The sequence below is a fragment of the Schistocerca cancellata genome, chromosome 6 (genome assembly GCF_023864275.1).
Source record: "Schistocerca cancellata isolate TAMUIC-IGC-003103 chromosome 6, iqSchCanc2.1, whole genome shotgun sequence".
Taxonomy (NCBI): Eukaryota; Metazoa; Arthropoda; class Insecta; order Orthoptera; family Acrididae; genus Schistocerca; species Schistocerca cancellata.
The window spans coordinates 693,069,047-693,092,505 of record NC_064631.1 but is presented as its reverse complement, the minus strand read 5'-3'; the positions used below and the strand labels follow the sequence as shown (position 1 = coordinate 693,092,505).

Below are 23,459 nucleotides of genomic sequence, written 5' to 3'. Positions count from 1 at the left end.
CTAGCAAGATGTCAGTTCGTCAACACCTTTCGAACAGCGCGTTATTGAGGGATATCTCTGATCATGCACACAAAATCAAACGATTGGTCGCCATCCGTTAGTCAGTGCACCACAAGAGAGCTTGGAAGCTCTCCAATGGCGGCTGTCTCGTTATCTGCAACTACATGTGGCTAATAGTATCCCTGTAGACAGCACATTAGAGACTGGAACTTGAATTTCCGCCATTTCTCCCGCAAAGGCCTTTAACCATTAGCCTACTGGAACGTTGCTCCGAGCTTGACTAAAATTTCACGGTCACTGAACTTTTGATCTAAGATTCCCCAACAATAAAACCACAGGTTCTTCCATGAGATATGTGAGAATCGTGGAACTTTGAAGTTCATATGGTGAAGACCTTGTATTACCCACGGATCCATTTATTTTATTCCGGAGAATTTAATAGACTAACACATATAATTTATGTGCCGCGCGGGATTAGCCGAGCGGTCTTCGGCGCTGCAGTCATGGACTGTGCGGCTGGTCCCGGCGTAGGTTTGAGTCCTCCCTCGGGCATGGGTGTGTGTGTGTTTGTCCTTAGGATAATTTAGGTTAAGTAGTGTGTAAGCTTAGGGACTGATGACCTTAGCAGTTAAGTCCCATAAGATTTCACACACATTTTTATAATTTGTGGTAGCATAAAGTACTTTCCTTGGCTGACGCTGTTACCCTAGTGCTGATATTCCCAACCTTCTGCTAATAGAAGCCCCTGATTCGTCTACTTACCCTTCTTCGCCGTGGCGCTTGGAGGGGTATGGAAGTGGGCTGATCGCCCCATCCGCTTTTTTCTCCTGGGAAATATCCTTGATAGCTAGCTGAGTGGACCTGTGGCCATTCCGAAGGGATCGAACGAGGAACAATCCTCTCCCCTATCAAGCATTGAACCCTAGACCTCCAGAGCCAGAGTCTAGTGGTCTACCTTCTAGATGATCACGACCCCATCCTGTGGTAAAAGTGTTCAGAAATCACAGAAGGAAACATGTGGAGACCGGCAGAAGAATAAGCAGCTCGATGTGGTCGGTGGGTCACAGTGGAATTCACGTCATGAAAGACTGACCTGTAGTGTTCAGAATATGGAGAATGTTGTTGTAAAGTCTTATACATCCGCCGAAAGTGTAAACAAGCAATATGGAGTTAAGAGTAATCGAATGGCGCTTAGACTAAGCATTCAAAGACTGCCAAGCGGCCGGTGGCGCTATCTACCAGCGGTACAGCTTCAGCGTCCATGCCCAACCCATACGATTGCTGTGTCCTCCACAGGACACAGCTTGAACTCAATGGCAACGCAGCCCAACGATCTCTGACCGCATAATTGTATTCACACACGAGATACGGGGAGACACAGAGTCACAGCCAGGCACAAAAATTTTTCAGTGATTTTGAAAGTTGAGTCAGGCCTGCAGGCGACCTGCAGCATACTCCTGCATCTATATCTACTCTGAAGAGCCAAAGAAACTGGTACCCCCGCCTAATATTGTATAGGGCCACAACACGATGTGCCATGGACTCGACTAATGTCTGAAGCAGTGCTGGAGGGAACTGACACCATGAATCCTGCAGGGCTGTCCATAAATCCGTAGGAGTACGAGGGGTGGACATCTCTTCTGAGTAGCACACTGCGAGGGATCCCAGATATGCTCAATAATGTTCATGTCTGGGTAGCTTGGCGTCCAGCGGAAGTGTGTTCCTGGAGCCACTCTGTAGCAATTCTGGATGTGTTGGGTGTCGCATTGTCCTGCTGGAATTGACAAAGTCCGTCGGAATGCACAATGGACATGAATGGATGCAGACGGTCAGACAGCATGTTTATGTACGTGTGATCTGTCAGAGTCGTATCTAGACGTATCGGGGGTCCCATATCACTCCACCCCACACTATTACGAAGCTTCCCCCAGCTTGAACAGTCTGCTGCTGACATGCAGGGTCCACAGATTACTGAGGTTGTCTGCGTACCCGTACACGTCCATCCGCTCGATACCATTTGAAACGAGACTCGTCCGACCAGACAACATGTTTCCAGTCATCAACAGTCTAGTGTCGCTGTTGACTGGCCCAGGCAAGGCGTAAAGTTTTGTGTCGTGCAGTCATCAAGGGTACACGAGTGGGACTTCGGCGCGGAAAGCCCATATCGACGGTGTCTCGTTGAATGATTCGCACGCTGACACTTTTGATGGACCAGCAGTGAAATCTGCAGCAATTTTAGGAAGGGTTGCGCTTCTATCACGTTGAACTACCTTTCTCGTCAATCGTCTCTGGTCCCGTTCTTGCAGGATCTACTTCCGGCCGTATCGACGTCGGATATTTGATGTTTTACCGGATTGCTGATATTCACGGTACACTCGTGAAATGGTGGTACAGGAGAATCCCGACTTCATCGATACCCCGGAGATGCTATGTCCCATCGCTCGTGCACCGACTATAACACCATGTTCAAACTCACTTAAATCTTGATAACCTGCCAATGTAGCCGCAGTAACCGACCTAACAATTCCACCAGACACTTTTGTCTTATATAAGCTTTGCCGATCGTAGCGCCCTATTCTGCCTGCTGACATATCTGTTAATTTGAAGTCACTAGTCTATACCAGTTTCTTCGACGATTCAGTGTATGTGACTAGTACGCAGTGCCTGGCAGAGGGTTCATCGAACCACCTTCAAACTATTTCTGCACTCTCGAATAGCATGTGGGAAAAACAAACACCTAAATATTTGCGTGCGTGCTCTGACTTATCTTATTACAATGGTCAGTTCTCCATAAGTAATATATATATATATATATATATATATATATATATATACACTCCTGGAAATTGAAATAAGAACACCGTGAATTCATTGTCCCAGGAAGGGGAAACTTTATTGACACATTCCTGGGGTCAGATACATCACATGATCACACTGACAGAACCACAGGCACATAGACACAGGCAACAGAGCATGCACAATGTCGGCACTAGTACAGTGCATATCCACCTTTCGCAGCAATGCAGGCTGCTATTCTCCCATGGAGACGATCGTAGAGATGCTGGATGTAGTTCTGTGGAACGGCTTCCCATGCCATTTCCACCTGGCGCCTCAGTTGGACCAGCGTTCGTGCTGGACGTGCAGACCGCGTGAGACGACGCTTCATCCAGTCCCAAACATGTTCAATGGGGGACAGATCCGGAGATCTTGCTGGCCAGGGTAGTTGACTTACACCTTCTAGAGCACGTTGGGTGGCACGGGATACATGCGGACGTGCATTGTCCTGTTGGAACAGCAAGTTCCCTTGCCGGTCTAGGAATGGTAGAACGATGGGTTCGATGACGGTTTGGATGTACCGTGCACTATTCAGTGTCCCCTCGACGATCACCAGTGGTGTACGGCCAGTGTAGGAGATCGCTCCCCACACCATGATGCCGGGTGTTGGCCCTGTGTGCCTCGGTCGTATGCAGTCCTGATTGTGGCGCTCACCTGCACGGCGCCAAACACGCATACGACCATCATTGGCACCAAGGCAGAAGCGACTCTCATCGCTGAAGACGACACGTCTCCATTCGTCCCTCCATTCACGCCTGTCGCGACACCACTGGAGGCGGGCTGCACGATGTTGGGGCGTGAGCGGAAGACGGCCTAACGGTGTGCGGGACCGTAGCCCAGCTTCATGGAGACGGTTGCGAATGGTCCTCGCCGATACCCCAGGAGCAACAGTGTTCCTAATTTGCTGGGAAGTGGCGGTGCGGTCCCCTACGGCACTGCGTAGGATCCTACGGTCTTGGCGTGCATCCGTGCGTCGCTGCGGTCCGGTCCCAGGTCGACGGGCACGTGCACCTTCCGCCGACCACTGGCGACAACATCGATGTACTGTGGAGACCTCACGCCCCACGTGTTGAGCAATTCGGCGGTACGTCCACCCGGCCTCCCGCATGCCCACTATACGCCCTCGCTCAAAGTCCGTCAACTGCACATACGGTTCACGTCCACGCTGTCGCGGCATACTACCAGTGTAAAAGACTGCGATGGAGCTCCGTATGCCACGGCAAACTGGCTGACACTGACGGCGGCGGTGCACAAATGCTGCGCAGCTAGCGCCATTCGACGGCCAACACCGCGGTTCCTGGTGTGTCCGCTGTGCCGTGCGTGTGATCATTGCTTGTACAGCCCTCTCGCAGTGTCCGGAGCAAGTATGGTGGGTCTGACACACAGGTGTCACTTGTGTTCTTTTTTCCATTTCCAGGAGTGTATAATATCTTCTTATCTACCTTGACGAACGCCTTTCTTCTATATACCAGGACATAGCAACTACAAGCAAGTTAAACTAGAAGTATCATATATATATATATATATATATACACTCCTGGAAATGGAAAAAAGAACACATTGACACCGGTACACATATTTCAACTGTTCTCTAATCTCTTCATTTCTAAACCGATCGCGTTTAGAACATCCTTCCCCAGACCTTAGAAATTTCATTTCAGCTATTTGTATGGGTCATGATTCATTTGCGCAGATCATCATAGGGACAGCAATTACGTTATAGTACCTGAGCTGGTTTCACTTTCCAGTTTTGTTTTTCAATGTTCTTCTTATGGTGCCGCGTATCATACTGAATTTATTTAATATCTATGTCTCTGTTGTCCTCAGAATATATATACACTCCTGGAAATTGAAATAAGTTGAGCGGCTAAAGAGGGCACTTAGCTTGAAACTCAATAAGTAAGGAATAGAACATGGTTTTAATAAAGAATTAAATACATGATTCGGATTACACTTTGTAACGCCTACGCTCTCGCACACGTTTACTCTATAAAGCCTGTACTATGGTAAGTTGACGGGCCTCACCTTGTAAGAAAGGATTTTAGTAAATATGTTGACCACGTGTACCTGAATGGAGGCAAAATCAGACCTACACCCACTCAGTAACAACAATGATACGTCAAGCACGTCTAAAGTGCAACTATACGTTAGGATGGACAAGAAACATACACAGCAGATGCTACCAATTGTTAATAATACGGTCGCCAGCCTAATTAGGCATTAACTGAGTTTCTTCCCTGTACAAGAGGGAGTACGTTCAAGCGTAACAACACGTAGTAATACTGCATTATATAGTAAATTTTAGAACCAGAAAAATCTACTGAACTAACATTTTCACTTTCTGTACTAATTTGGACAAGCTATAAATACACAGCATTACACTATAATGATTACTACAAACTGCGTTTTGTCTATTGATCCGACTGAAATCGGGCATAGGTTACCCTAGAAACAGCACTTTTGAAACACACATACAATGTCAATTTTAAGAAGGGTAAAACACTGATAAATTTAGGTTTTATATTGACTTAAACTTTGCTGGTCAAAGCAGTTCAGCACAATTCACGATTCAAATGAATAGACAAGAAATAAAGGAGAAGGGGGGGGGGGACCCTGAAACTGTTATGATCACTGTAGTGAATGTTTGATCACTGAGAGCCTTAAGTATTCTAGATTTCCAATATATGATTTACCACTCTTTTTGTCTTATTTCCTGCTCATTTAACTACCGTTATTTTCGTCTCAATTTAAATAAACTTCATTACTAAACCAATTTCAATATTATCTTCCAACTTGGTCAGACCTATATTATTCGTCCATTATTTCATTAACAACAAAGTTCTTTAAACATCATTCTAACAGTGATAGGTCTGCAGGTAATTATTATTAACATAAACTTTAAATCTTCATCTTAGGATACTCGGATTGCACAACATGTGGAAAGGACCCTGTCGAGGTTAGTTGTGAGGATAATTAATTGATAGGACAATTCTGGTAAAATTTAAGTTATTATTGAACAGTATGTAGCAAAAGTGACACTGGTCCACACGAATACAGTACTGAAAGTTTCAACCTGTTCGTATCGATGAGGCGGTCGGCAGGCGGCGAGATGGCGAGGCACAAAGCACACATGCAATTACAGCAATGGCTCATGAAATATCGGCACTTTACTTCTTCATGGCGTCGCAATGCTTTTCCATTTAGTGCCTATGGAATATTGTCATGCTGTATAGACGTCGGAAACAGCGCATCCGAGGCTCAACGAAACCACTTTTTCCAGGAGAGTCTCCTCGATCCAGCACGTGTTTCTCAGATCGATGCCCAACTCCGACTACTACTGCTGAGCCCGTTATCCCGTAACGCGCCCGTGTGCATTTTCCCGCGCTCGCCTACCTCCACCTTTTCCTGCTCCCCTACAGACAGGGTATTCACCAAAGGTTTTACATCCTACTTATCCTAATACATTACCTACGTATGGACCAGGCATACAATTACATCTTTCACATCTTACAATATTTCCAACATTAGTTCCACTTCCCTTTGATTACAACATGACTTGAAATTTGACAAAAATATTAAAATTTACATCGAAAATTGTTTATAGTTTCTTTAACATAATGGCATGAAACAAAAAAGAAATGAAACCAGAATACCGATTATACTAATTTATCGAAATTCAGGGGAAAAATTTATTACATATACAGTAGGATAACGTTAGTGTTGTTACAACTTTTCACAAATAAAAGTGAAACTTTGTTCCTCAACTCCTGTACAAAGTTAGTAGACCCAGAGGTAGGACAATTAGCAATAAATCCACTGCCTTCATGTAGTCGTCAAAAAGAGCTCTTCTAGGGTTTAGTTTCCTGCACTTCGCACACTTCTATTCACTGTGTTTGTCCTCTTCGGCTGGTTCCTTCTGTTTCTTTATTTGCCGTTTCTAGGTCACAGTTGTAAGGACTTGCTGTATCTCTGCGGAACCCTTCTTTCAGCACTGGTTTTACCGTTCCCCCCTACGCAAAGTGGCGAGAAGCCACCGTCGAGATGGCCACTTTGCCTGCATTGACGCCTCTACACAGAAGCTGTATACCGTATAACAGCATGGCGGAACTTTCATTAACTGAAATACGATTGTGGAGTCAAGATACGACACTTTCAACACAGTTTCATTAAAAAAAAGATGCAAGTCACATTTCCTCTTCACAAAAAATGCACAACTGACCAATTACTTTAAATCAGAATAACTAAAATCCACAAGATTTATTATAGCTCAGAATATCGGCGCAGCAGGAGGTTTAGACTTCATGGGAGTGACTGGGCCATCCAGCTAGAATAAATTACAGGGACGATAACAAATCTCAACAGCAAAAAATAATTAATGCAGAACAATGAAATTAGGGAATACATTTGTCTAGGTAACATACTGAATTGATTGACACTGCAAGACCACAGGTTAATGGAAGTCATTGCTAATGTGAAATGCTGTTACATTAATAACTGCTGTAACCGCCAGACTGTGAAATGCGAGCAGGCAAACGCGCATGCATTGTGTTGTAAAGATGCCAGACGCCAGTTTGTGGGATGGAGTTCCATGTCAGTTGCACTTGGTCGATTCAGAGACGGTTAATGTTGTTTATGGATTACGCTGGAGTTTGCGTCCGATGATGTCCCATATGTGCTCGACTGGAGACTGATCAGGTGATCGAGTAGGCCAAGGCAACGTGTCGACACTCTGTAGATCATGTTAGGCTACAACAGCGGTATGTGGTCGAGCGTTACCCTGTTGGAAAACTCCACCGAGAATGCTGTTCATGAATAGCAGCACCACAAGTCGAATCACCAGACTGACGTAAAAATTTGCAGTCAGCGCACGAAGGATGACTACGAGAGGGCCCCTGCTGCCATACAAAATCGCATCCCAGACGATAACTCCTTGTGTAGGTCCAGCGTGTCTAGCTCGGAGACCGGTTGATTGCTGACCTTCAACTGGCCGTCTTTTAAGCAACATACGGCCATTACTACCACCGAGTTACAATCAGGTTTGTCGGCCTCTGTGACCGAGCGGTTCTAGGCGCTTCAGTCTGGAACCGCGCGACCGCTACGGTCGCAGGTTCGAATCCTGCCTCGGGCATGGATGTGTGTGAAGTCCTTAGGTTAGATAGGTTTAAGTAGTTCTAAGTTCTAGGGGACTGATGACCTCAAATGTTTAGTCCCATAGTCCTCAGAGCCATTTAAACCATTTTTAGAACAAGGTTTCACCAGGTTTCTGAGGTGTATCATTTCTTTGCTCGCCTACGAAATTCTGAAAGATGGGGATATCGAAATTCTGAAAGGTGTGGATATCGTTATTATCACTTAAGGAAGGGAAAGTATCTTCCGTTGTGGTACATATACGAATGAATATTTGTGTTTAGTGTGATTTGAAGTTATTAGCAGACAGTGATTCTTGTGTAAGAGTTTGTAGAGTTGAAGGTCACGTGACCAGAGCACGTTTTTTGAAAGGTAAACTTTTGTTGTTGAGGCATTTGTGTAGTAAGAAAATTGTGTTTGAAATTTGTGTTTACAATAAGTACGTTTTTTGAAGATCTTATTGACAGCGCTCAGATACGTGCAGTTGTTTCAGATAATTTACCAGAGGATTGTGTATCCCTGTCTATTTTATCTGGTCAATTTTGTGTTAATTAAAATGGACCTTGCCGTTGGTGGGGAGGCTTGCGTGCCTCAGTGATACAGATGGCCGTACCGTAGGAGCAACCACAATGGAGAGGTATCTGTTGAGAGGCCAGACAAACGTGTGGTTCCTGAAGAGGGGCAGCACCCTTTTCAGTAGTTGCAGGGGCACCAGTCTGGATGATTGACTGACCTGGCCTTGTAACACTAACCAAAACGGCCTTGCTGTGCTGATACAGCGAACAGCTGAAAGCAAGGGGAAACTACAGCCGTAATTTTTCCCGAGGGCATGCAGTTTTACTGTATGATTAATGCTGCTCATGGTAGTCAAAAGTAGTAAAGGAGTTTTGCTATTTGGGGAGCAAAATAACTGATGATGGTCGAAGTAGAGAGGATATTAAATGTAGACTGGCAATGGCAAGAAAAGCGTTTCTGAACAAGAGAAAGTTGTTAACATCTAGTATAGATTTACGTGTCAGGAAGTCGTTTCTGAAAGTATTTGTATGGAGTGTAGCCATGTATGGAAGTGAAACATGGACGATAAATAGTTTGGACAAGAAGAGGATAGAAGCATTTGAAATGTGGTGCTACAGAAAAATGTTGAAGATTAGATGGGTAGATCACATAACTAATGAGGAGGTATTGAATAGAATTGGGGAGAAGAGGAGTTTGTGGCACAACTTGACAAGACGAAGGGACCAGTTGGTAGGACATGTTCTGAGGCATCGAGGGTAGCGTGGAGGGTAAAAATCGTAGATGGAGACCAAGCGATGAATGTAGGATGTAGGTTGCAGTAGATACTGGGAGATGAAGAAGCTTGCACAGGATAGGGTAGCATGGAGAGCTGCATCAAACCAGTCTCAGGACTGAAGACCACAACGACAACAATGGTAGTCAAGTGTCTAATTGCCAGTGCTGCCGCTCCTAGCCTGTGTCAGAGAGTATGTTTGAGTGGGTCAGAGGTTTTGTTAGTGGTTCCGAAGTTGGCACGCCTGCTCCGTCACGTGGTCAGCCGGAGCATGGCGGAAGCGCACAGCCAGTGGTCGCCCTTCTTGCTGCCGGACCTCCATCCTGTCCTCCAACGAGCAGTAACCGATTTGTAACAGTTCGTTGCATCACTGTGGTGCCAACTGCTGCAGATGCAGTACGATGCGCTACAGCTATACCCCATACACGATGATCTTCCCAGCTGGCGTTGCCAATGTGGCTGTCGCAGTCCGGTCTGCATGCGACCGTACATTCTCGTCATCACTGCTGCCAGTAGTCATGTACAGTGGCTACATTCATGCGGTATCACAGAACCTTCTCGTTGTCTGATTACACGACCTCGTTCAAACTCAGTGATGTGTTGATAATGGCGTCTTTGCTGTCTTAAAGGCATTCTTGACTAAAGTCAATTCACCACGTCCCATCTCAAAGGTAACAAACACTCACAACCATTATAGCGTTTATTTAAATCACACATGGTTTGCATCCTCATAGTCGTGCTACCAAATGGTTCAAATGGCTCGGAGCACTATGGGACTAAACATCTGAGGTCGTCAGTCCCCTAGAACTCAGAACTATTTAAACCTAACTAACCTAAGGACATCACACACATCCATGCCCGAGGCAGGATTCGAACCTGCGACCGTAGTGGTCACGCGGTTCCAGACTGAAGCGCCTAGAACCGCTCGGCTACTTCGGCCAGCAGTGGCACTACCAGTACCACTCTTATGCGGCTGGCGCGAAATCTGAATAGATATCATCTTTCATTGTAAGGTGTCAGGCAAATCCAGCACCTTCCATGAAAACCCTGACATGATAGCAAATCCGGCAGTATGTCACATAGCTCCGAGTAAATCCTGACATTAAATTAACCAATGTAATACGATCAACGAGTGGGCAAATGGAATACCACAGACTAACACAAGAACGCCTAAATGCATGTCATATCTTCCCACCGTGAAACAGACGCAGTTACGAGGGGAGAAACGAGAACAGAAGCCGAGAGCAGAGTCATGTAGGCTAGAAGGCCCTACGATAAGGGACACCCACATTGCCTGCCGACCGCCAGGACCACCCTCCAGCCCATGTTAAAAGATAGAGCCCTCCAGAAGAACAGTATAGATTTTACGATAACACTAAAAGGGCCACACCAGCTGCAAGTTTTAGCGTGAGACTATACGCGTCTGTGTTACGTTGCAAACATTAAAAATATTGCCCCACCACGAAAACTATAACGTTTCTCATTGGACAGACAGAATTTTTGTAGGCAGAGCTTAAGGTTAACATTGAGACCCTGATTGGTCAGTTGAAAACACAGCTAGATATATTTTTCTTAAACCAACTTCGGGAAATTGTAGTAAGGAGAGGTTAGAGAGAGTTGCTTCCAAGATGGCGAGGTGTGTGGAGGTGCGCCGGCCGCCACTCCCTGACACTGCCTAACCACCGACAAGGTAATGAACGCACACGATGCCGCATTTTTGAGCGCATAAGGCTTCACTCAGAACTGCAGAAGTCTCATCTGTTACATCCCCTTTTTGCGTAATGCTAGTGTTGATCGTCTATTAAAGCCCACAGTCTTCACATCTGCTACTTGAAGTAAAAATCTGAAACGCGATGATTTTTCTGTTATATAATTATTGAGAAGCCACATCAGCCACTGTACTTTACGACAAGTTAAATAAGTAATTAAAGATAATTGAGGGTCACTGTAGACCATTTTGATAGTTTTCTCTTTTATGAAACTTAATTTAAACCTAGATTACAGATGTGATATGGCATAGGTCATCCTTTGATCCATTATAGAACTTGGAAATCCATTCTGGGAATATTCGTTCACATTTTTGTTGAACGCAGTTGGTTTTTATGATCCTATATTAAAATATTTCCTTTTATCAATAGTGCAATTTATAAACAATGTTTTGTGAGTAGAATAAAAATGGTAAACTTAACTGCTTTTTCGACATTATTTTACCAGCTAACTAAAAATAGGAAAGCCTTGAACCCCTTCCACGAAGTTTAGTTAGTATTAAGATTCTTTTACAGGGAGTGCAGTGGAGCTGACGCTGAAATCATTAAGTATTTGATTATATCATCGCTAGTCTCACTGAACTCTTCTGAACTCTACATGTCATGTGTGGTCTGGCGTCTCCTTACCAGCAACAGGTCCCAGGTTCAAACTAGTAATTCCCTAAAAAACACGCTCAGTGCGTCGTTGCGCGAAAGTGGTAGGGAGACACGACCCAGAACAAACAGAAACCATGCAGAATGTTAGATCATGTGTAGAAACACGCCTATCATCATTTGTTTACGTCACGCAACACCTGCTTGGTGTTGCTATTTTTTTCCTTCAATGTATTTCCCTCACCAGCCTAAGGACGTCAAGTGCCACTTTGCCCACCATAGCCACTTTCCCCAGCTCTCCCCTATACGAAAAATTGTCCGTAGTATGGGCCTATAAATCAGCCGATTTCATCTTTTCCAGCTCTATTTGGCCGCGACTGTTACAATTCCTGTTATATGACGATTACGCGCTGCGCAGATGTGAGAGCAGAGCCGGCAGTCTTGACGCGCTGGTGTTGCCGCCTTGCAGGGGCAGGAGCACGCGTGGGGCCCGCGGCTGCAGGGCCTCGTGCTGAGCTCCTACTTCTACGGCTACGTCACGACGCAGGTGGTGGGCGGCTGGCTGGCGCTGCGCGTGGGCGGACACCTGCTGTTCGGGCTGGGCGTCGCCGTCGCCGCCGCGCTCACCCTGCTCACGCCCTGGCTCGTCGGGCTCGGCGTCTACGTCTTCGTCGCCCTCAGGGTCATCGAGGGCATCGTCGAGGTGCGTTAACTCTTTGGAGGGCGGCGAAAGAACATCGCTGTTTTATTGTTCTATCTGTGACCATGCCATCAGAAACAGAGTACTAGCGCAAATTGGAAAACGAAAGGAGCCGTGTCCTCCCCAAAGGCACCACGTGGCATTTGCCTTAAGGGGGGTATGACGTCAAACGGGCCGACTTGGAGCAGGAGAGGCACCACAGGACATTTTAATTTCCATTGTCTATACTTTTACAAATAAGTTTATAAAAGAATGAGATTTTCACTTTGCAGCGGAGTGTGCGCTGATATGAAACTTCCTGGCAGATTAAAACTGTGTGCCCGGCCGAGACTCGAACTCGGGACATTTAACTTTCGCGGGCAAGTTTGGAAGGTAGGAGACGAGGTACTGGCAGAAGTAGGGCTGTGAGCACGGGGCGTGAGTCGTGCTTGGGTAGCTCAGTTGGTAGAGCACTTGCCCGTGGAAGGCAAAGGTCCCGAGTTCGAGTCTCGGTCCGGCACACAGTTTTAATCTGCCAGGAAGTTTCAAATTTATAAAACTTCGTCAGCATGACCAGCAAGGATTCAAGATTCACACTCATAGCAGTGGAACTTCACAAACGTGACAAAATAATTTTTTTTTTACATCTGAAATTTCATCATTTTTTTCATTTACTGTGGGCAGAATTTGATGCTGTAGGTACACTTTTCTTCATAAGCAGGAGAGACTCTTCGATGAATTTTGCACAGCATACAAACCATACTTACAGGTGTATGAAACTCTAGAATTTATTTAATTTATGAAAAAATGAATAAGCTGTTACATTTTAAACTTCATGTTTAGAAAAAACTCATATTTTATACTTAATTATATCTATTTTTACCACAGTTTTTAATAGATTTGGAAAATTCTAGAGTTTCATACGCCTATAACTATGGTTCGTTGTTGTTGTTGTTGCGGTTTCAGTCCTGAGACTGGTTTGATGCAGCTCTCCATGCTACTCTATCCTGTGCAAGCTCCTTCATCTCCCAGTACCTACTGCAACCTACATCCTTCTGAATCTGCTTAGTGTATTCATGTCTTGGTCTCCCTCTACGATTTTTACCCTCCACGCTGCCCTCCAATGCTAAATTTGTGATCCCTTGATGCCTCAGAACATGTACTACCAACCGATCCCTTCTTCTAGTCAAGTTGTGCCACAAACTTCTCTTCTCCCCAATCCTATTCAATACCTCCTCATTATTTACGTGATGGTTCGTATGCTGTGCTGTGCAAAATTCATCGAAAAATCTCTCCTAGTTGTGAAGAAAAGTGTACCTATAGGAACAAATGCAGCCAATAATAAGTGAAAAACTCATGAAATTTCAGATATAAGAAAAAATTATTTTGTTACGTATTTGAACTTCCAATGTTATATGTGTGAATCCTGAATCCTCCTCGTCATGCTGAAAAAGTTTTATAAATTTATTTGTGAAAGCATCGACAGCGGAAATTAAAATGTCCTGTAGCGCCTCTCCTGCTCCAAGTCAGCCCGTTTGACGTCCCACCTCCCTTAAGCAATTCAGGAAAATTTCTGGGAACCTAGTCCTGGACAGACTGATGGATTCTTGAACCGTCTTCCTTCCGAATGAGAAATCAGTGTCTTACATTGTACCACCTTACCCAGCAACACCTTCTCAGCAGGAGGCACCATGGAAAAATATCTCTACGACCACTAATTTAAAGCACAGTTGTACTGTTACCTTCAGCATAATGATAGCTCGTGATGTTTGTAGTGCACACGGAAGTGGAGGAATTGCCTGGAACTGCCGTGATGAGTGCATCTGTCCGCCATTCCTTGTTGATACCAATCTCTCGTTAGCTCTGCTACGAAATATATTATTTGATGAGAAGCAACAGCACGTTCGTTAATGAGCATTAGTATGTTGTGTGTCCTCCTGTCACCTTCATGGCGGCTTGAACTCTGCTGGTTACACTTTCAGTGACTTGTCTGAATGTCCCTGGAGGGATGGCAGTCTATTCTTCGACTGAAACGACAAGTTTACTGTTCCCAGTCACTGGTAGGAGTAAAATTGTTATTTCAATCAGTGTTAATAACAGTCACGGTAAAGCATAACCTAAAATATTCGCATTGAAAGTATGTTCGTCCTCTAAAGCTAAAACCAAAGAAGAAACTTTTAAAATTTTATTTTTTTGAGAGTTCACAGCTTCAGAGAGTTTTGAGAACAAAAACGTAGCCCAAGTAGGCTGTATTCCTTTTGAGGTTACCTTCCATTCAGAAAGCTGTTGCACGCAGCGACTCTCATATTGACATGTAAATAATAGATTTCAGCTACATTCGTCCTTTTTATATTTTATTAGCAGATCTAGCTTTCAGCTAGAAACTAGCCATTCTCCATGCACTATCATTTTTCATCAATGCGTGTAATGCCTGATCAGGCTTCATCCACAGTTCATTGAATACTCAGAATGATGGTGCATTGAGAATGGCTTTTTTTTTTTTTTTTTTTTTTTGTCATCAGTCTACTGACTGGTTTGATGCGGCCCGCCACGAATTCCTTTCCTGTGCTAACCTCTTCATCTCAGAGTAGCACTTGCAACCTACGTCCTCAATTATTTGCTTGACGTATTCCAATCTCTGTCTTCCTCTACAGTTTTTGCCCTCTACAGCTCCCTCTAGTACCATGGATGTCATTCCCTCATGTCTTAGCAGATGTCCTATCATCCTGTCCCTTCTCCTTATCAGTGTTTTCCACATATTCCTTTCCTCTCCGATTCTGCGTAGAACCTCCTCATCCCTTACCTTATCAGTCCACTTAATTTTCAACATTCGTCTATAGCACCACATCTCAAATGCTTCGATTCTCTTCTGTTCCGGTTTTCGCACAGTCCATGTTTCACTACCATACAATGCTGTACTCCAGACGTACATCCTCAGAAATTTCTTCCTCGAATTAAGGCCAGAAATGCCTTTTTTGCCATAGCGAGTCTGCTTTTGATGTCCTCCTTGCTCCGTCCGTCATTGGTTATTTTACTGCCTAGGTAGCAGAATTCCTTAACTTCATTGACTTCGTGACCATCAATCCTGATGTTAATTTCTCGCTGTTCTCATTTCTACTACTTCTCATTACCTTCGTCTTTCTCCGATTTACTCTCAAACCATACTGTGTAGTCATTAGACTGTTCATTCCGTTCAGCAGATCATTTAATTCTTCTTCACTTTCACTCAGGATAGCAATGTCATCAGCGAATGGTATCATTGATATCCTTTCACCTTGTATTTAAATTCCACTCCTGGACCTTTCTTTTATTTCCATCATTGCTTCCTCGATGTACAGGTTGAAGACTAGGGGCGAAAGGCTACAGCCTTGTCTTACACCCTTCTTAATACGAGCACTTCGTTCTTGATCGTCCACTCTTATTATTCCCTCTTGGTTGTTGTACATATTGTATATGACCCGTCTCTCCCTATAGCTTACCCCTACTTTTTTCAGAATCTCGAACAGCTTGCACCATTTTATATTGTCGAACGCTTTTTCCAGGTCGACAAATCCTATGAAAGTGTCTTTATTTTTCTTTAGCCTTGCTTCCATTATTAGCCGTAACGTCAGAATTGCCTCTCTCGTCCCTTTACTTTTCCTAAAGCCAAACTAATCGTCACCTAGCGCATTCTCAATTTTCTTTTCCATTCTTCTGTATATTATTCTTGTAAGCAGCTTCGATGCAAGAGCTGTTAAGTTGATTGTGCGATAATTCTCGCACTTGTCAGCTCTTGCCGTCTTCGGAATTGTGTGGATGATGCTTTTCCGAAAGTCAGATGGTATATCGCCAGACTCATATATTCTACACACCAACGTGAATAGTCGTTTTGTTGCCATTTCCCCCAATTATTTTAGAAATTCTGATGGAATGTTATCTATCCCTTCCGCCTTATTTGACAGTAAGTCCTCCAAAGCTCTTTTAAATTTCGATTCTAATACTGGATTCCCTATCTCTTCTAAATCAACTCCTGTTTCGTCTTCTATCACATCAGACAAATCTTCACCCTCATAGAGGCTTTCAATGTATTCTTTCCACCTATCTGCTCTCTCCTCTGCATTTAACAGTGGAATTCCCGTTGCACTCTTAATGTTACCACCGTTGCTTTTAATGTCACCAAAGGTTGTTTTGACTTTCCTGTATGCTAAGTCTGTCCTTCCGACAATCATATCTTTTTCGATGTCTTCACATTTTTCCTGCAGCCATTTTGTGTTAGCTTCCCTGCACTTCCTATTTATTTCATTCCTCAGCGACTTGTATTTCTGTATTCCTGATTTTCCCGGAACATGTTTGTACTTCCTCCTTTCATCAATCAACTGAAGTATTTCTTCTGTTACCCATGGCTTCTTCGCAGCTACCTTCTTTGTACCTATGTTTTCCTTCCCAACTTCTGTGATGGCCCTTTTTAGAGATGTCCATTCCTCTTCAACTGTACTGCCTACTGCGCTATTCCTTATTGCAGTATTTATAACGTTAGAGAACTTCAAACGTATCTCGTCATTCCTTAGTACTTCCGTATCCCACTTCTTTGCGTATTGATTCTTCCTGACTAATGTCTTGAACTTCAACCTACTCTTCATCACTACTATATTGTGATCTGAGTCTATATCTGCTCCTGGGTACGCCTTACAATCCAGTATCTGATTTCGGAATCTCTGTCTGACCATGATGTAATCTAATTGAAATCTTCCCGTATCTCCCGGCCTTTTCCAAGTATACCTCCTCCTCTTGTGATTCTTGAACAGGTTATTCGCTATTACTAGCTGAAACTTGTTACAGAACTCAATTAGTCTTTCTCCTCTTTCATTCCTTGTCCCAAGCCCATATTCTCCTGTAACCTTTTCTTCTACTCCTTCCCCTACAACTGCATTCCAGTCGCCCATGACTATGAGATTTTCGTCGCCCTTTGCATACTGCACTACCCTTTCAATATCCTCATACACTTTCTCTATCTGTTCATCTTCAGCTTGCGACGTCGGCATGTATACCTGAACTATCGTTGTCGGTGTTGGTCTGCTGTCGATTCTGATTAGAACAACCCGATCACTGAACTGTTCACAGTAACACACCCTCTGCCCTACCTTCCTATTCATAACGAATCCTACACCTGCTGCTGTTGATATTACCCGATACTCATCTGACCAGAAATCCTTGTCTTCCTTCCACTTCACTTCACTGACCCCTACTATATCTAGATTGAGCCTTTGCATTTCCCTTTTCAGATTTTCTAGTTTCCCTACCACGTTCAAGCTTCTGACATTCCACGCCCCGACTCGTAGAACGTTATCCTTTCGTTGATTATTCAATCTTTTTCTCATGGTAACCTCCCCCTTGGCAGTCCCCTCCAGGAAATCCGAATGGGGGACTATTCCGGAATCTTTTGCTAATGGAGAGATCATCATGACACTTCTTCAATTACAGGCCACATGTCCTGTGGATACACATTACGTGTCTTTAATGCAGTGGTTTCCATTGCCTTCTGCATACTCATGTCGTTGATCATTGCTGATTCTTCCGCCTTTAGGGGCAATTTCCCACCCCTAGGACAAGAGAGTGCCCTGAACCTCTATCCGCTCCTCTGCCCTCTTTGACAAAGCCCTTGGCAGAATGAGGCTGACTTCTTATGCCGGAAGTCTTCGGCCGCCAATGCTGATTATTTATCAAAATTTAGGCAGTGGCGGGGATCGAACCCGGGACCGAAAACGTTTTGATTATGAATCAAAGACGCTACCCCTAGACCACGGGGTGAGTAGGTACGACAGTTCAAAGTTCACAGAAAGCAAAGATATAGCACCCCCGATGTGGTGTCCAAAGTAGAGCCATGTTGAGTAATATATACTTTGTCGGTCGTGCACCATCTTGTACCCTCAGACAAAAGAAGATCTCTCTTACCATGTAACATGTGAAGGTCGCAAAAAAGAAGTGTTTTAGTCTAGGTTTCGGCACTATTATGAGTGCCTTCATCAGAAGTAAATCACTCAAACTGGCATCCCACGTATAAAATAAAGATCACTCCAGTTGAGTGTTTTACTTCTCATGAAGGCACTCATAGTAGTACCGAAACCTAAGACGAAAGACTTCTTTTTTGCGATCGAGGGCTGTTATTGCTTTAATTTTACTTTGAAGATGGTCGCTGACCACACAGCCACTTGCTGATTATATGTGTGTAGTTGAGTAACAATGTAAAAAATAGATTATTACATACATTACTGAGAAGATTTTCTCTACTACAATGCATAGAAATTTCAATCGAACATTTGTTCCTTGGATACGTTTTGACGTCTGAAAAAACTTTAATTTTTCAGACCAATTTTTGTAATTTAATGTAAAGTTAATTCCATCGTTTCGTACAATGTTTTCAGTGCTTATTTCTTCTTCATTTATTTGTGGTATCCTCTTTGTTGTGTGCGGGTTACTGCTTTGTAATATATAGAGATCAAAAGACAATTGAACTGAAAAATGGCTAGTCGAAATCTCTGGTCTATAGATTCAGTTAATGTACTGGAATCTTGCTAGTTGTCGTTCACAGCTGTAGAAGGACACTGTCATCGCCCATGTAGCAGTCACTTGCCATGTGTGTGTGTGTGTGTGTGTGTGTGTGTCCGAGGGGGAGAGAGGGGGAAGATCCCATCATGTCAAAAACAATACCTAAAAATCGCTAAGACAAAAGAGAGCTACGTAGCAGATACAGACGCAGCCAGATCGTCGCTGACAAACAAAGCATAATTAATGAAACTAGCTGAATTTTACTATGGTATTGATACGCTTTTCGTTCCAAACTGAAGTAGCACGTTGTCCAAATTTCGCGTAGGCTATCTGTTTATGTAACAAATTCTGACTTTACATACATATAGTAAAAAATTTAGCTTTTGCTCTAGTTTATAATTCCTCTGTCAGTATTATAACCTTAATTTGTGTAACTGATATCGATATACATAAATTTCTCTGTTTTCAGAAATAGCTTTTGAAGGAAACCAGGTAGGAATTTGAGCAAACAGTACGAATTGTAGCTAATGAATTTCAGTTTGCTCTAAGTGCGTCTTATGATTGTTTATAACGCTAGCACCATATGGAAAACGGGGTCTTTACGTTTTTTATACATCCAAGGGAAACTTTTTGAAATTATTTCACTGAATGCGGAGGTACAATTATTAAAGCGCTGTACCTGCATTTTGGAGGACCGTGTTTAAAGTACCTGTCCAGAAGTTTGGGTTTTCTATGGTTTCCCAAATCTACTAAGGTGCATGTCAGTTTGATTGCTGTCAATACGGCCGATTTCGTTTCCCATCCATGTACTTACTAATCCCACTTCTCTCAACAATACATCTAATATGGGATATCAAACCGTAATCTTTGTTCTTCCCTGTTACATTAATATGATGAACAGCTGTGGATCGAACATTGACCCCTGTGGAACCGAATATTTTTAGAAGTTTTTTTCCCTAAGGCATACGATGCTTACGTTGCCTCGCCTACAGCAGTGTTCTCTGGCCGTTCTTCCCTGTTACATTAATATGATGAACAGCTGTGGATTGAACATTGACCCCTGTGGAACCGAATATTTTCAGAACTTTTTTTCCCTAAGGTGTATGGTGCTTACGTTGCCTCGCCTACAGCAGTGTTCTCTGGCCGTTCTTCCCTGTTACATTAATATGATGAACAGCTGTGGATCGAACATTGACCCCTGTGGAACCGAATATTTTTAGAAGTTTTTTTCCCTAAGGGGTACGATGCTTACGTTGCCTCGCCTACAGCAGTGTTCTCTGGCCGTTCTTCCCTGTTACATTAATATGATGAACAGCTGTGGATCGAACATTGACCCCTGTGGAACCAAATATTTTTAGAACTTTTTTCCCTAAGGCGTACGATGCTTACGTTGCCTTGCCTACAGCAGTGTTCTCTGGCCGTTCTTCCCTGTTACATTAATATGATGAACAGCTGTGGATCGAACATTGACCCCTGTGGAACCAAATATTTTTAGAAGTTTTTTTTTCCCTAAAGCATACGATGCTTACGTTGCCTCGCCTACAGCAGTGTTCTCTGGCCGTTCTTCCCTGTTACATTAATATGATGAACAGCTGTCGATCGAACATTGACCCCTGTGGAAACAAATATTTTTAGAACTTTTTTCCCTAAGGTGTACGATGCTTACGTTGCCTCGCCTACAGCAGTGTTCTCTGGCCGTTCTTCCCTGTTATATTAATATGATGAACAGCTGTGGATCGAACATTGACCCCTGTGGAACCAAATATTTTTAGAACTTTTTTCCCTAAGGCGTACGATGCTTACGTTGCCTCGTGTACCAGCAGTGTTCTCTGGCCGTTTGCAGGGCGTGTCGTACCCGGCGATGCACGACGTGTGGGGTCGGTGGACGCCGCCGGGCGAGCGCAACCGCCTGGCCACGCTCGGCTACTCGGGCAGCTACGTGGGCACTGTGGTAGCCATGACCGCCTCCGGGTTCCTCGCGGCGCGCGCCGGCTGGCCCGCCATCTTCTACGTCTTCGGTGAGAGCCTACAGCACCTGAAAATTACCCGTCACCTATCTCGGGGAGTTCTGTAGCAGCACAACACAACCTAGTCACTCTAAAGAAAGCACCGTCTGTTATTGGTCATACAGTTTTCAGTTTACTAGCTATTGGCCAATTATGTCTGTATAGCCATTATCAAGCAACATACAGACTGCCTGATAATGACTTTGCAGTCGAAACTGGCGGATAACTACACTACTGGCCATTAAAATTGCTACACCACGAAGATGACGTGCTACAGACGCGAAATTTAACCGACAGGAAGAAGATGCTGTGATATGCAAATGATTAGCTTTTTGGAGCATTCACACAAGGTTGGCGCCGGTGGCGACACCTACAACGTGCTGACACGAGGGAAGTTTCCAGCCGATTTCTCATACACAAACACCAGTTTACCGGCGTTGCCTGGTGTATCGTTGTTGTGATGCGTCGTGTAAGGAGGAGCAATGCGTACCATCACGGTTCCGACTTTGATAAAGATCGGATTGTAGCCTGTCGCGATTGCGGTGTATCGTATCGCGACATTGCTGCTCGCGTTGGTCGACATCCAAAGACTGTTAGCAGAATATGGAATCCGTCCGCATGGCTCTAACGGATCGTGCAGCCACCTCTCGATCCCTGAGTCAGCAGAGCAGATGGGGATGTTTGCAAGACAACAACCATCTGCACGAACAGTTCGACGACGTTTGCAGCAGCATGGACTATCAGCTCGGAGACCATGGTTGCGGTTACCCTTGACGCTGCTTCACAGACAGGAGCGCTTGCGAAGGTGTACTCAACGACGAACCTGGATGCACGATTAGCAAAACGTCATTTTTTCGGATGAATCCAGGTTCTGTTTACAGCATCATGATGGTCGCATCAGTGTTTGGTGACGTCGCATTGAACGCACATTGGAAGCGTGTATTCGTCATCACCAAACTGGCGTATCACCCGGCGTGATGGTATGGGGTGCCATTGGTTACACGTCTCGGTCACCTCTTGTTCGCACTGACGGCTCTTTGAACAGTGGACGTTACATTTCAGATGTGTTACGACCCGTGCCTCTACCCTTCATTCGATCCAAGCGAAACCCTACATTTCAGCAGGAAAATGCACGACTGCATGTTGCAGGTCCTGTACGGGCCTTTTTGAATTCAGAAAATGTTCGACTGCTGGCCTGGCCAGCACATTCTCCAAATCTCTCACCAATTGAAAACGTCTTGTCAGTGGTGGCCGAGCAAGTGGCTCGTCACAATATGCCAGTCACTACTGTTGATGAACTCTGGTATCGTGTTAAAGCTGCATGGGCAGCTGTATCTGTACACGCCATCCAAGCTCTGTTTGACTCAATGCGCAGGCGTATCAAATGGCTCTGAGCACTATGGGACTCAACTGCTGTGGTCATAAGTCCCCTAGAACTTAGAACTACTTAAACCTAACTGACCTAAGGACATCACACACATCCATGCCCGAGGCAGGATTCGAACCTGCGACCGTAGCGGTCGTGCGGTTCCCGACTGTAGCGCCTTTAACCGCTCGGCCACTCCGGCCGGCCCAGGCGTATCAAGGCCATTATTACGGCCAGAGGTGGTTTTTCTGGGTACTGATTTCTCAGGATCTATGCACCCAAATTGCGTGAAAATGTAATGACATGTCAGTTCTAGTATAATATATTTGCCCAATGAATACCCGTTTATCATCTGCGTTAGTTCTTGGCGTAGCAATTTTAATGGCCAGCAGTGTAATAAACTGAAAAGTGTACAGCGCATAAAGTACAATATTTTATTTTGAAAAATGTTTTCGTTCGATAGCAAAATTCAGTAGTGCCTGAAAGAATTTATTTTTCTGCTAGTTTATACCCAATGAAGTATAAACTCACTGCAAAAGATAGGGAAGAGTAAAAGAATTGGAGGGAACGCAATGAGTGAATCTTAAGAAACTCTGCGTAAAAAGGCTGTAACTCAGTGGCTATGGGGTCTAAGTTAGACAAGCGTCAAATTACAAAGTCATACCTTCAGTGTCCAATTTATTTATCCGTCAGATTCCGTGGGACCATGCTACATGGGCATGGAACGTGTCAGTACATAGATTACAGAATGCCGATTAGAAAATTTATAAACAAAATACTTGAAGACTCAAGAAAACGAAAAAAATTGCGAGAGTGTATACGTATAAATAACCCATTACAGAGAAAACTGCTCAACTGCTGCGAGAAATTGGTGTACAATGTAGAATAAGTGTACCACAAGAAAACCTTTCACGACGTATACGTGCATATTGAAGCGGCGAACGAAAGTTTGCACCAACGCCACGATTTGAACGAAGGTTCCCTGCTGACTAGGCAGGTGCGCTAACCACTACGCCACCCTGGCACAGAGGCATTGCACAACTGTACTGACTATCCTAGCGCGACTCCCTCCTCCATCCAAATTCCCATTCACTTCTCAGCCCACTTGATACTCCCCCTAAACTCGAACAGTATTACATAGGCTCCCCAACTGTATTCGAACAGCACCTCAGCATCGAACAAAATAGTAGATTGTGTCTAAACCCGAGGCCTAGGTGCTTTAATCAGGCGAAACTACTGTATATGTTTCCAGAGGTCATTTCAAGACTCAAAC

General features: G+C 44.3%; 1 protein-coding gene and 1 non-coding gene across 3 annotated transcripts in view; both read left to right on the top strand.

Moving 5' to 3' along the window:
- The window catches only part of LOC126191522 (vesicular glutamate transporter 1-like), a 143,423-nt gene that overhangs the window by 39,780 nt on the left and 80,184 nt on the right, over positions 1 to 23,459 (top strand). The window contains exons 3-4 of one of the 2 annotated variants that reach the window (XM_049932419.1): positions 12,080 to 12,313; positions 20,658 to 20,832. In XM_049932419.1, the coding sequence (XP_049788376.1) occupies positions 12,080 to 12,313; positions 20,658 to 20,832 (409 nt within the window). The remainder of the gene's footprint in view (positions 1 to 12,079; positions 12,314 to 20,657; positions 20,833 to 23,459) is intronic. The other variant, XM_049932421.1, reaches the window with a different exon arrangement.
- Positions 12,736 to 12,810, top strand: Trnap-ugg (transfer RNA proline (anticodon UGG)). Its single transcript has one exon. It is a non-coding gene; the product is annotated as a tRNA-Pro (tRNA).